The sequence below is a fragment of the Bombus fervidus genome, chromosome 17 (assembly GCF_041682495.2).
Source record: "Bombus fervidus isolate BK054 chromosome 17, iyBomFerv1, whole genome shotgun sequence".
NCBI lineage: Eukaryota > Metazoa > Arthropoda > Insecta > Hymenoptera > Apidae > Bombus > Bombus fervidus.
Genome location: NC_091533.1, coordinates 6668786 through 6684090, shown reverse-complemented (window position 1 = coordinate 6684090; position 15305 = coordinate 6668786). Strand labels below are relative to the sequence as shown.

General features: G+C 36.3%; 1 protein-coding gene across 5 annotated transcripts in view; it reads left to right on the top strand.

The window, feature by feature from the left end:
• The window catches only part of LOC139996286 (A-type potassium channel modulatory protein DPP6), a 119739-nt gene that overhangs the window by 91559 nt on the left and 12875 nt on the right, over window positions 1-15305 (top strand). For 3 of the 5 annotated variants that reach the window (XM_072020563.1, XM_072020564.1, XM_072020562.1), the window contains exon 3: window positions 14448-14554. In XM_072020563.1, coding sequence (XP_071876664.1) covers window positions 14448-14554 — 107 coding nt within the window. Of the gene's footprint in view, window positions 1-1384; window positions 1494-2391; window positions 2618-14446; window positions 14555-15305 lie in introns of those variants that run through there. The other 2 variants (XM_072020566.1, XM_072020565.1) reach the window with 2 other exon arrangements.

Genomic DNA, 15305 nt, shown 5'->3' with positions numbered 1-15305 from the left:
TGCCCGACAAATGCTAGCTTGTTGAAAGAAACATCCATGTGGTTTTGACGAATGATAACACTTTAGATGAATAAATTATAAAATTGTTCAGCAAATGCAATAGCGAAAGTTTATTAGCCAATCAAATTGGAATTAAATCTTTTGTCATCTATCTTTTTAATAATGAATTCTTTCAAATAACTTTTACAAATACCTGGAATATTTCACTTCTTATCCATATCCTTTGAATAAGCTTCAGATTTTTGTCAGAGAATTGTCGACAACGGAAAATGAAAAAGGAAACGCTTTTTTTCATGACAAATGTTCATTTGGTACAGACGGGAGCAACAGTGCTGCCCTCTGTTTGGTCGATATCGCCTCTTCGCGTTTCTTCGCGACATCAACCTCGCGATAATCTGGACGTATTAATCAGCTGGTGAAATTCGGGCCACGAAACGGTGGCTGAAGATGGATCAATTTAGAAATCCTTCTACGTTTAAATTATTCGATAGTCATATCGGACGGCGACGAAATGGACCGATAGCACGTTCCGTGTCGCGCCAATTTTGTGTGATTTGTCGTCCAGGACATATGAATTATAGGTTATGTTTACTATAGGAATTAGATAAATTATGTTTCATAATGGCTATAAAATTTCAAAAATTATTATTCTATGGAAAAATACCTGATGTATAAAATAATTCGATATACTTTCTAACTGTATATAATATGTACAGTGGCTCGCATTAATATTAATATTATTTAGTTATATCACATATTATATAAAAAACTATATCCATTAAATAAATAAAATTCATATTTCTGTTAACTACAGCAGTCGTGTTATATTAAAAAACAATTAATTCGATAACACTATTATGAACAAATAGAGTAATAATTATTAAATATATATATTATATATTAGTATATTAGTATATCATATAGAGTATTATTAAATATAGAGTAATAATTTCTCGAAAACCGTGGTGTTCGAATATTGATGCAAATCATTAGATTTTATAATTTCCTTTTATTTCATCTTTCCGAAGTAGAAAATCCAGCACGGATCAGCTGTGATCCACGTGATACGGAACGTGCTTGAAACCAGATAAATATTCGACGAACCATTTTATTTTCTCGTGTCTGATCGATACTCTGATACAAGAACACAGTAATGAAACGATAAAACTAAAAGAAGGAGGCATATTTTCTCCACCTGGATTTTAAGTGAAACAGAGACGACAGATGAAACGACACGTTCGTTCGATTATCGACCCCTTTCGGCGAGTGCTCTCCTGACCCCTGAAGGGTCAGCCGCGCGAGGGGAGAATCGGCATATGTTACCCCTTTGAGCTTTCTGGTTCGAGCAAAAAGAGACGGGCGACCGGAGAAGGGTCTCTCTTCAAGCGGCGAAAAGGCACGCCAGTTAGACATTGTCTTTCGGCCTGAACGGTGCTGATCTAAGTCGCGAGAGTCCCACGATGAAAGCTTGCGCACGGCTACACGGAACGCTGGTGAGCTAATCTCACGTATTTTTCACGGATTCGTTTCGTTTGAAACTTCTCGATCCTCCGAGCACGTAGCTTAAATTTCGAGAGTTGGAGATTTTCTCAAGCAAATCGTAGAAATCAGTGGGCTCTTAGCTGTATCCTGTCCATAAATTCATTTTCCTTTTATATACACTAGACATATACAACATTTGTAACGAAAGTATTTGCATATTCATGGAAATTTGTATACTAAGAGAGACACGAAACCTAATCCAATCCAAGGATTTAGGCCTTCCAGTAACAAATTACAAATTCACGAAGTATTGCGAGGAACTAACGGCGCACGGTTGATGTTGGAAAATGTAAGAAAAAAAAATAGCCTTGGTAAAACGTAACTGGTGATAGGTATTGGATTTCAAAATTGCTCTTATATGAAAAACGAAAAAAGATTCAAAGACTTATTATTCCTTTTTGTGGTCTTTGTACAAAGATAATTTATTCTGAATATAATACATAAATTTGCGAAATTATAATATCAAAGTATAATTAAGGTGATTGGGTTTTGGTATACCCGACGAACTCCAATTTTAAAGCTATAATACCAATATCGAATCAGCCTATATTTTACTGCTCGTTCGTCCAAAATCCCGCTGATTAAGCGAAACCGTGACGTAACCATCTGGGACATCGATATTGCTGGCGGTTTCATCGATCGGGTATCCACTCGTGTATCGATCGGATCTGCCAACGATCCCTGCGATTCATCAGCAAGCTCAAAGTGGCGCGTTACTGTCAACGATTTCCACTACACGAGCTACCGCGTGTGTATATAATTTATAACACGTTAAGAGAGGTACGGCGAGGGACAAAGAGAACACTGAGGTGTGGAGGGCAATGAGCCAGAAAGTCTGGCAGAAAGATTCTTCTCAGTCGATGCTGGTTGCTCGGTGACGAAGGATTATACTCGTTCGATGCTCGCGAATATAATACTAATCAGCGACGATATCCTAGTCGTGTAAGAATGAAGAATTACGTGCACGAAATCGTCAGTATCGGTGAAACGTTGCGTTGATCCGTGCTATTTCTGGAAGCTAGTGCTAAACTAGAGGAACAACGATGGCCAATACGCCGCTCAATCTGTCGGAAGATAAGCAAGCAACTTCGTCTTAAATCACTTTTACGCTTTTCATGTTTGAATTTTCACGATTTTCTTTATATACGTTTATTTTTAGTAGTTATAATTATCTCACAATGCGCAGTTCCTTATTCTCGTTTCATCACACTTTATTTTATCCTACGACATTCGCCATGTTTTTATTCAACCTTCTAACATTAACAGTAATCCACCAAAGTATACTAATACTTCTAGAAACCTTTCGTCGCTATATTGTACGTGTTAAAAAATTTCATTCGCTCTGTAATGAAACGTCTGTTTATCAGACTGATATTTGTTATATCAGAAAAAAAATTCCACGCTGAATATTTAAATACGTTCGTGAACCATCGTATCCACTTACCGATCGCAATTTTCATCGTGGAATAGTTTCACTAAAGGACTTTTACTCAAAGTTTCGTAAGATTTTGAATGGAAGTGTCTATTCTGAATTTGATTTCGTTGTACGAGAATCGGGAATGCTGACAATACATAGATCGTCCAAGATTCTCTGCTATTGCTCAATTGTCGGATTTACGAGTGTTTTGGCAGTAACTGCACCCTTATCTCGTTAACACCGCCCACGCTCGCACGATATTACTGTACAATGTTCGTCGCACTAATGCGTCCCGACAGCTCGACTTTCAGCTACGAATTATTCGTTATCGGAGATAATTTGCTTACTTTGTCTCGTGATTGATTATCAATGTCTGGTACAAGTGTGATGGTGATTTAGAGAATTCCATTTTCTGGAACAAAATCTCAGCTAGTATCTTATTAAATGATTAATTCATTAATGAATTTCATGTGAAGGTCGTAAGTGAACGAAACTAAGTCAGATTTCTCATTTTTCAGAGAAGAGCGATTTTAAAATTCAATAAGCTCTACGATAAAAGATGCGAAAATCCGGGTAGCCTCAGATGGTTGGGCAATACTTTCGACTAGTTTCGTAAGCAACATCTTTACAGTCTGGCTAATAACTTTTTAATTGAGATGCTTGGATTTAACGGTCATAAAAATATAGGAGCTTTCGAATAAAGTCGTCGCTAAGCGAGCAGCCTGCTCGTCAACGCTACGTACAAATTTAACTGTAGAAATCTATAAATGTTGGCCCGTGAAGCTTACTTTATTACCGAATCAGTATGGGTCAGTATTTTCTCAAGTGTTCCACGAGTCTTCTTGAATGTACTATAACAGCATTCTGAATCTTCGAAGTTCTTGTCCGACGATAACAAGCGTTGTTCAATTAGTAGGAACAATTTTTCCACTACAATGGCCAGTCCTTCGCGAGAACGAATCGGCCAGACAGAAGAAACTTCCAACGATTTCTTCTTAATATCGAGCTATCTTCGATTGATTACCAGTCAAGAAATGCTTAGAACACGAAACATATTTCCCGTGAATTGGAAGCGGGACGTGGCTCGTGAAAGTACTTGAAGCTTTTTATGAATATATTGGATAAAGTATTTTGAAATATCATGAAACGAGACACGGCTATCGTGATTATATTAAATGATAAAACTCAAAATGCCAGTTTTATTCACAGCGTGTTTATTTAAAAAGATAAACTATATCGTGAAATAATATTCTGTGACGAGTCTTATAAAATATCAATCTTTCTACTTATAGCGTTGTAATTAAATAACGCATTGCTAAAAATAAACAAGTGTCTATATACTTTTGAGTGGTTACGTATGTTCGAATCGATAAAGAATTTCGTAACATTTTATAGGAGATTATGTACGCCCATAATCCTGAAATCTTTTGGAATCCGACAAAGCTGTGGTTGGATACTCCGTGACCTGGTATTCTCGCGATCATATCGGTCTAGCCAATAAAACGTAAGGTTTATCTTCGCGAAATTTTCCGCCCATCCTTTCATTTAGCCGTCAATGAAATCCAACAGAAAGAAAGATTGAACTGACTTATCTCCTCGCCACCTTCTTCCTATTTTGTCGTTCTTACACAACTTAGTTTCTAGTAGAGACGTTCCGCTTGCAACGAACTGACAATGAACGTTCAATTATATTTTTACAATCGTTACTATTGTTTTTACAATTGTTGTGTGTTAGATCCTTGAACGAGTGCTCTGCTAATTGTACAATGAAACGTATGTGCTAATTATGTCAAGTAAAGAAAAATTCGAAATTTAATGAATATCCTACATAAAGCAAATATTTCAGTCGAGTGAATATTTAAAAAATAATGCAACGGTACAAGATTTGCTTACGATAAAATATACAATATAAGCTTCAAAGAAGATTGCAAAACAGAACCTCAAACCACCATACAACGTACCGTTACCCTCATACCCAACGAACCTTTCTCTATCCCTAGTGCAAACAACCGATCACCACGACCTCTTGACACAGAGACGAACATTATAACCCTACGACCGAGGCAAAATCCATTGCATTTCCTTCGCTACATATACTTCGATGGAGCCAGGATCTCCCATTTATCTTTATCGAGGGAAAGGGTATCCAAGTATTGTCTTCACTAAAAATAGAGAAAGAAAAATAGTAAACAACCAACAGGGGGATCGATAGTGCTACTATTCACCAAAAGAAATCGGTTTGATTCGCGCAATAATTAGTTCGATTAGGTACTTTAATCCTGAATTCAACCAAGCGTCACAGAATCCTTGATACCTTTGTCCTCGTATGTCTGGCCTCAGCCATTAAAACACTTTTATCGTTTTGATCGTATAAATCGATGTGAAATGTAACGATGGATTTAAATTATCAAAGGAAATTAATCGACTAGAGTTATGTGTGATAACGACCTAAAATACATAGCACAAATATTAAGAAGTTAAAATAACGAATTAAGATTTATATATCGCTAAATCGAAAGTAGCGATGACAAATTTCATAATTATATTTTGTTTGTTATATATGCAAGATTATATTACCAACAATCTTGCAATGAACAAAAATATTAAAATAGAAATTTTATCAATAAAAATATATATACTAATTATTATTTTTCTATATTCATTTATATTTATATCGTTTAATTTAATATAAATTTTAATTTCATCCTTAAATTTGCAATTTAAAATTTTCACTTAAACTATATTAAATTTAATATTAAAAATAATGATATTAAAAGAATTTTTAATCTTCATAAATAAATTTACAATTTATTTCTTTCTCAGACGTAATACTTTAAGATTTTAAGTTAATTAAAACTATTAATCTTTAAAATTAATTATATATTTAAATTTTATAAATCTTAATTAAAAAAAATGATTAATATCCACTAATCATAAAAATTTTGTTTGTTATATATACAGAATTATATTATCAATAATTTTACAATAAACATGAATTACAATAAACATAACGCGAATATACGAGCTTAATACGATCGGAAATGATTAATTCTTCGCTTGACCAATCTTTCTCAGAGAATATCGAAAGAGCTCGAAGTTGGTTCGACTCGGAAAAGTTTCGTCGCCTGAAGAAGATTGAAAATGCGCGCGTTATTTCCATTGGGAACGCGGTACCGTTGTAAACATGTAAATATCGCGGTTGCAAAGCTCGTGAGTAACGACGACTCACTACAAGTGTTCGCTTCTACTCGCTTCTCACCGCGCGACATTAGCGTCTGACATTATTCACCGGAGAAACGAAAGCTGGCGCAGGTGAACGCGAGCTTTCCAACGGTGAATTTTACAAAATTCCCAGCTTTGCTGATGGACGACAGAGCGTTCAACTCAGTGGGTATTTTTGACGAATAGAAATTGAACTTTGGGTGGGCACATCTTGGGGAAAACAGGTAGAAAATTAAAAATTTGGAATAAGTTAGAAAGATTTGGATTACATACTGAGTTGAACAGTGTTTATTTTTAGTTTTCTAGGGCAAAATTTTCTCGGATAGATCTGATCGAAGCATAGTGATGTACGATGTGATGACGTAAAGGCGAGTCGTAGAATGAGATTCGTTACGAAATCCTACACGCATTTCCCGGTTTCCCAGAATCGCGAAGATCGACGTTGAACAGTTCTCGAGACTCGAAGAAGAAGATGCGAATAGATCGACGAAAATCTGTAGTAGATCAAAATTAGTATCTTTCGGTTAATAGTTAATAAAACGGCGATAGCCTAAATTTTATTTGGTCATTTGACTCATTCAGAAGCAATATTGATCATAAATTAATGCATAGATTGACAAGTAGAAAAACGTAACAATTTTACAAATATACAATTTTACCCACGAAGTTCGATTTAGCTTTCATTGTGTATACAATAATGAATCAATAATCCACGGCTCATAAAACAACTAGAAACGGTAGAAATTACAGCGGTGCATTTCGTTGTTTCCTCGTTTGCTAAAGATAACAAATCGAACGCGAGGCTAGGCATTCATTATCGAAGAAATCATGACGAGGACTGTAATTGCAGAGCAATTATTCGGCAACAGAACAGAACAATTCTTCACCAACGAGGCTCGAGGCTGTGCTTCGAAACGTTCGACCGCGACTATTATCTCTATGGTCGATTAATTCCAATCCGACGATACGTCGATCGACGCGACAGTTGTGTTCATTTTCCGTCGTTGCACTCGCGAAACAACGCAATAGCATAATCCAAACGCAACCCTCTGTGGCAGACATTTCTTCGCGAAGGTTCCAATTTCCAGTCGTCCCCGCATAGTAAAGGGTCGCATTGCTGCTGGAATATAAAAGCAGAAGTCGCTCCAGGGAGTCGGCATTTCATATAGAAAACGTTAAATCCCTTGGAAGACCGTGCGCCATTTCTCGACGTGTATCGAGAATCGATGCACGACGAGAAGGAAAACGTGATACGTGAATACGTGCACGTAGCCAGGAATTAACAGTTTAAGGGAATATGCTCGCGTCTAGTTATCATTTTTTACACTCACGTCTGGTCTTTTTGCTGAAAAACTGTTAGACTTTTTAGCATTAGTCCTTCTATACGTGTTTATCTATGTTCAAAAAATATTTACCATTATTTTTGAATAATGATAATCAAAATTGAGTAAATTATACGTAATTGCGTATGAATTTGTCTTATTGACTAACGTAATTCCAAACAGTCAAAGATCGTGTATTGTCGAGAATATTTTTGGACAAAGTAATTGAGAATTTGAAGAAGTATCACGATCGAGGATGAAAGGAATTTGAGTCGATTGTGTAAGATTGATTTTCAAGGAAAGGAGATTCACTTGAATTCCTCGAGGACCATGTATAGACTTGGCGAAGCCAGCACGTTTCAGCGTTCTCGAATCTTCAAGAGTGGACAGCGTTCAAACGAGAATGCTATCTGAATAACAGAACTGATAAAGTATGAATTATTCTTAAATCAGTTCTATCTTTTATCTATGAAGACGGCATAACGTGCTTATCCTTATTCTTGAAGAAGGATAATGCCCCATTCGGATTCAAATTTATTCGCGAAGGAAGGTTTATGGTTTCTCATTCCAGTCTGTTTATATCCACCCTTTCCATGAATGCCTTTTTCTTATCTGTCAAGTATCATTTTCAACATCCTTTATTATAAAAGCACGAAATCAACGATTCTTTCTGAATTATAATTCGTAGTACTTAATAACTCAACACTATTATAGATTCTTTATTTTCAATGTTTTACATATTTTTGAAAAAAATTTTTTATTTCTATCACTTTTTTTATATCGTAGGATTTAAAAGTACCATACTTGGACTTGGAGGCATTATAAATGTAGAAGAGCTCTCAAAATTTATATTTCTATGTTGAAGATAAAATAGAAGAGAATACCCTGTAGTTCAATCTATCGAGAGGAATTCTTCCAGCCCTATGTTGCCACTTTATTCCGAATGCAGTAGATTTTGTACCGTTTTCCGTAAAATAGGAAATAAAATACAAGGAATAGCTACGACAGGCGACTGAATTAAATTTCAGAGAAGGCACAACCTAAAATCGGATTGCAAATGTAAGACACAGCAAGCTTCGAGTGCAAATGATTAAATTAACAAATTTAACAATTCTTTGTATTAATAGTAAACCGCGATCAAGTCAAAAGTAATCAAATGAACTTGGCAACGATAATCGCATTCGTAAAAAAGAAAAAATACATCAGCAGTCTTGTTGTTTCTACGATCTAAATTCCAAATGATTAAATTAACAAATTTAACAATTCTTTGTGTTAATAGTAAACCGCGATCAAGTCAAAAGTAATCAAATGAACTTGGCAACGATAATCGCATTTGTAAAAAAGAAAAAATACATCAACAGTCTTGTTGTTTCTACAATCTAAATTCCAAATGATTAAATTAACAAATTTAACAATTCTTTGTGTTAATAGTAAACCGCGATCAAGTCAAAAGTAATCAAATGAACTTGGCAACGATAATCGCATTTGTAAAAAAGAAAAAATACATCAACAGTCTTGTTGTTTCTACAATCTAAATTCCAAATGATTAAATTAACAAATTTAACAATTCTTTGTGTTAATAGTAAACCGCGATCAAGTCAAAAGTAATCAAATGAACTTGGCAACGATAATCGCATTTGTAAAAAAGAAAAAATACATAAACAGTCTTGTTGTTTCTACGATCTAAATTCCAAATGATTAAATTAACAAATTTAACAATTCTTTGTGTTAATAGTAAACCGCGATCAAGTCAAAAGTAATCAAATGAACTTGGCAACGATAATCGCATTTGTAAAAAAGAAAAAATACATAAACAGTCTTGTTGTTTCTACAATCTAAATTCCAAATGATTAAATTAACAAATTTAACAATTCTTTGTATTAATAGTAAACCGCGATCAAGTCAAAAGTAATCAAATGAACTTGGCAACGATAATCGCATTTGTAAAAAAGAAAAAATACATCAACAGTCTTGTTGTTTCTAAAATCTAAATTCCGCTTATATATATTTCTAAAAATCATGCATCAATACTGCCATCGATATCCATTGGAAAAATCGCGATCGAACATAGAATTATCACATTATCGGTGGCACTTCACAAGCGGATCGTTCGAGATAGCTGTGTCGCTGAAAATACATTTATTATCTCTCGAGGCATAAGGATCTGTAGAGGATGCGAGAAGAAACTGTGTGAGAAGAGTGGCATAGCAACTCTGGCGGATATTTTCTTACCGCGAACGTACTACCGTGGTACAGGGAATATTATATTTTCCTCGCGCGCACCCTACGCGCGTCTTTCGTATTCGCCGCGCCCCGTATCATGCTAATACCATCGTGGCAGTGTTGTAACACTGCTATTTTACTATTCTGCAAAGCGTCGTCGTGCGGGACGTGTTTACCGGCAAGTTCTGAACACGTTTCCGCGCATGGTGTCGCTTGCTCGCGCGAATATCCTTTCCTAAAATGCATCCACGACGAAGCATTTTTATATTTTCTTTACTGGATCCTTGAGATTTGACATTATATCGCTCGGTTTTTCGTTTCGTTAAACAGTTAATAGTGTATAATAATTTTATTTTAATACATAATTTGTATATTAAATAATACACGAAGTTGCGAACTTTCGAAAGATAGATCGATTGTCGCTAAGTTTACTCTGTACGAAGATAGCAGTGGAATTTTCCAGCGTGAATGGAAATTTTGTTAGAAACTAATAACGTGCAAGTATCGCAGTTACCCTGATATAACGAGATCATAAATTCAAGCATCGGATAACGGCATTGATTGATGCAATGACATATGACTGTGCATGCAATATTTTATCTTTTTGAATGCTAGCTGAGCTTCAGCTAAAGCATACTTCATAAGATTCAAACTAAAATTAGATTGACATCAATTCACTTGTCAAGATGCTGAAATGGTATAAACGCCAGTGTCGTACCACATTATTAATGAATGTAGTTTATTTCTTAATATTGTGTCATTTATATTTTTAATCTGGCACGCTTTATCGTAACGAAACTTCGAGCTTGAAAAATCTCCAGAAATCTGCTTTTTAACACTGGTAGAAATTCTGAGAATTCTGAGCGAAATTCTGAGAAAAATTTTGCTGCGAAAAGTAAGCAAAAACAACGTAAGGGCACTACAAAGGAGATTAAGTCTCCAGCAATAAAAAAATTATACGAGGGTATAAAAATAATAGAATTTCAGCAATAAAAAAAGATAACGGTAAAAGAGCGGTACCTGTCTATAAATACAGGTACGAAGAAAATGTTCCAGCGATATAGATGCAAATCAGAAACACGAAAAAAGATATTTTAGAGCAACGAAATTTCAGAACTAAATAAACAAGCAGTATAAGGTATCAAAACAAGGAGTTGCAGCAATAAAAGTAGCGCGAGGGCACTAAGCAAACATTTGAGCAATAAAAGGAAACACAAGTGCACAAGGGCACCTAAAAATGGAATGCCAACAATAATAATGATATTATAGGAGCACATAGGAATAGGAAGTTCCAACAAAACAAGAATAGGAGAAATTCCAACAAAAAAAGAACAATCTAAGGACGTTAAAGAAAATATCGATACTAGGACAAATGATACTACGTGTGTAACAAACATACGATAATACCACGATACAAGGAAAGGTGAATTTTCTTGAAGTGAATTTCCATAAAATGGTAGCGGCACTTCAAAAATTCTTCGATAAAAACTACATAACTTTCGCATGTTTAATCTGCAAGAGTAGAAGCAAGATGTGTTCTTATTGCCATTTTTCTTACTCTACCCTAATGCGCATATGTGTGTGTATGGAATATTTTTTATGTGTGTATATATGTATGAATATGTATTTGAATACTTTTCATGTTGCAAAATTCACGAGTATCCATAATGCTTGAAACGCAGTAGCAAATGGACACTCGTGGCATTGCTCTTTCACTGAAAAGTGGAGCATTGACGAGGAACCGATGCTCATATTCAACCTTCCTCGTCATAACTACGAACAGAGCTGGTTCTCGAATTACGTATACCGAAATCGCGAATAAAATTCGTTCTCGGTTCGACATTATCGAAACCTGAATTCTCGTAACCATCTAAAGATGCTATTATATCCTTGAACATAGCTTTTTCGCACTCTTGTTGAATAATCGAAGAAATTTCGAATCGTAAACACGGATACTCTAATAAATTCCGAAAATAAGAGAGCAACGTAGAAAATCACCTAGAGAATGACCTGGAAGATGACACTTGCACGCCAAATGTTCGCCATGTGTTGCCCGAAACACACTGAATATCAATGTCGACGATTTCGTCGCGATACTTTTGCATAGATGATCGATAGCGTGGAAGAGATAGGGAGAGAATAATTCGAGGAACAATGGAGAATCCGGAGGAAAACATCGAGACGAGCACATCGACAAACAAACGTTCGGGTCGGTCACGTTTCATCATGATGCGCCCTCGATACGGAATGTGTAGTATCGAAAACATTATATCCTGCTCCAACGCACGTACACGGCTACATGCTTGGAATTCAAAGGCGACGAATCGATCAGCTTCCCCGCGGATGCTAAAGCGACATTAAAGGACCGTAAGCTGTAGGGTAGAGGGAGTGGAGGAGGAATCGAAATGAGAAACAGGAGGATCAGTAGTAGAAAAGATAGGTAGCAAATAGAGAAGAAACTATAGAAGGTAAAAAAGAATGCAGAGGACAGAACTCGAGAATCAATTGCTACACTGGCGAACACGTATGCTACCGCACATAAATATCTGGGTACTTTAGCTGGTTTCTAGTAACTGTAAATGGATATTAGTAAAAGTATAAATTAATGAGAAACTAATGATTGAAAATGATACTTATAGTCTTCTTGTAGAATCAACAAATAATACATTTTTGTTATTCAATTAAAAACTGAACTATAATGTACTATAATTCAATACGCGATTTATCGATGTACATTTCTGATGGTATTCATGAAAATCTAATGTTAACGATTTCTTGAAGAAAAAAGAATGAAAACTAAATGGAGAAAAATTTAAGTTGAGACAGTTAAAGAAAGATAAAGTGGAAAAACGTACGAGGAGCTGAAATGAGAAACAGAAGGAACAATGGACAAAACAACGTGAAGTAAATAGAGAAGAAACTGTGGTAGGAATTAAAAAGAAGACGACGGAGATCGATGATCAACCGCTGTGATAAACAAGTCGTTCGAAACCGATTATCGTGTTCCAATGCCCATATCGATGCTTCGTCAATTAGAATAGAACTATCTTAGTTTCGCAGGCGATAAAAGAGATACAGGAGGACTACATTTTTATTATATTTTAAACATGCTATAAATTTTTAGCTGCGATTTTAACGAGAGAAAAAGGAGAAAAAATCTCTTTTCCGACCGTTGTTCTTCCCATAATCGCATAACTAAAACGTACGTTGTGGCAAACAGGCACGAAGGACCGTTTAAAAGCTGTTACAAATTTAATGATCAGGCTCCGAACCAGAGAGAGCTTCGAGCTGCGACTGGTTCAGCTCCTTTAATTTGATCGTGCCGAGGGAATTTATCGGATTCAGATGTGACATCTAAAAGAATTGCAATTTTATTTCTTCCCAAAATTAAAGGTTTTAATTAATGATATAAGCCGAATCGATGAATTTATGACGAGATTATTTACTATTTATACGTCACTACATATGTAAGAGAGGTAGATCATCTCGTCCTATTAACAGGTTAATGCGTCACTATTATACAAGTCGATGCGCTTCTAGCAATCAAGTAAAGGGAGACAAATAACACGGTGATCGTTCACGATAGAAGCTGTTGGACAAACAGCGGTCGGATTAGGTACGTTTACGCGGCAAATCGATAACCCCCGGCGGAGGCCGGATTTTGCAAACACGCGTGTGCGTAGCGCAGGTCGCGTGGTCATTCAAACAGGTCCCGAAAATCCAGTCGCGCCGCTATGTATTACACGGTAGGAACGTGTTATCTGGCTTAGCCCTGCGAACAGAGGCAGCCACCTACGTTGCGAGCATAACCCAAATACAATATGCATGTCACGAACTATAACGCGTATCCTGCACGAAATCCTTCGATATTCTTTATACGAGTACCACCGTCGCGACTGTACCGAAGAAAGTAAGCTCGATCGTCCTTGATCCTTATGATATCGTTTTACTTTCTAAGTAATAGAAGGAAGGATATTTAAACATTTATGGACAGCTGTATATCTTGAACTCCATAAACCGGTCTCGGACAACAATTTCGAAACTCTTACCGATGATTCTAATAGTAATATATTTAGTAAATCTTGAGAACATTGGGAATTCTTCTTTGAAACTCTGAAGATTATTTCAATCGAAATACTCTGGAAACAAATATTGCCTTGAGAAGAGCAACAGTCATTAGGTAACGTAATCTGTTATTTCCAACCTCGGGTTCTGTTCTTCCTCAATGCCATTTTAGGTATAAACTGTGCTCCATTAGATTTGACTTGGCTCGAATTTAAACGAACTCACTTCAATTAAACACGAACTTCAGTTCAAGTAACTCAACTAGACTGAACGAAACGCGAAACACCAATCTTAAAATTGTCACCAAAGACTGTTCTCCTAATTGTCGAAAATGTCACGAATTCTATGCACGAGCCCAGACTCACTCGCACTAGATCTCAATCACACGAACTCAACAGGGCCACTGCCTTGTAACCACCGAAGAAAAGTCACCGCAGGAATCTCTGGCTTCGAACAAACCTGAGAATGCCCAACCGAAACCAGATCCAATCAACTAACAAACCAATTACCAGCATGAGCCGTGTTGACTGTCGATCGTGAACGTTTGTTCTTCCCCGAAGGTTTCGCGTGTTGCATGCAAGCTTGTGCATTTGGTAGATCCCACGTTTGGTGGATCGATCGATCGCTGACGACAAAGATCTTTGGTCTGTTCACAGGATCTAACGTACGCGGAGGGCGGCCACAATTGGCGGAGCATAATCTTCTCGCTGTTGGTCATCGGCTTCGTTATCGCCGGGATCGTCACGGCTATTTACCTTCTCGGGTAAGTGTTCCAACGCTTTCTTTCGTTTCTCTTTTCTACTCGTTATTGGTCCACGATCCTCTCGATAGTTTCCGCTAGCAGAGGATGCAATTACACAGTCGGAAATACCTTACCCGGTGTAGATTCGCGAAATTAAGCGGAGCTGCTCCCTCGTATCGGGCGAAATCTCTTGATCCCTTTATATTAACGAGCCACGACCCGTAGTCGTCCCGGAAACCCGATTTATCCACGTGGAAATTCTACGGAGGAATTTTATGCAGCTTTTTGTAAACGATATTATTTTTCCACGTTTTTTACCGTTGGAACTACCAGGCTCAATGTGAGTTAAAATTAACTACTTTATATCGAACTTTTATACGTTTACAACGTTGCACTTTTCTGAACTTGAATGATTTATAAGTATCGAAATACTTACAGAGAAACAGAATAAAGTCATTAGGAAATTACTAAAATTTTTAACTGTGAAGAAATATGTTCAATATCGCAATAAAATTCTCATCAATTTAAAGTATTTAGAATCACTATTTTATAAAGTTGATAAATAACTTTCCATGTGTATAGAAGAAGCTATTATTTTGTTGTTAATACAGAGAATTTTAGTCGAATCTTATGATTTACTTCGTAACAAGGTTTTGTGTACTCTTCCGTAAGAAGGAACTAATCAAGCTCGAGTTACATCCCGAAACAGGATCAGATACAGAGTTCGCTCAAAGAGCTCGCGAGTTGACTTTCACTCTTTACCTTCGAGTTC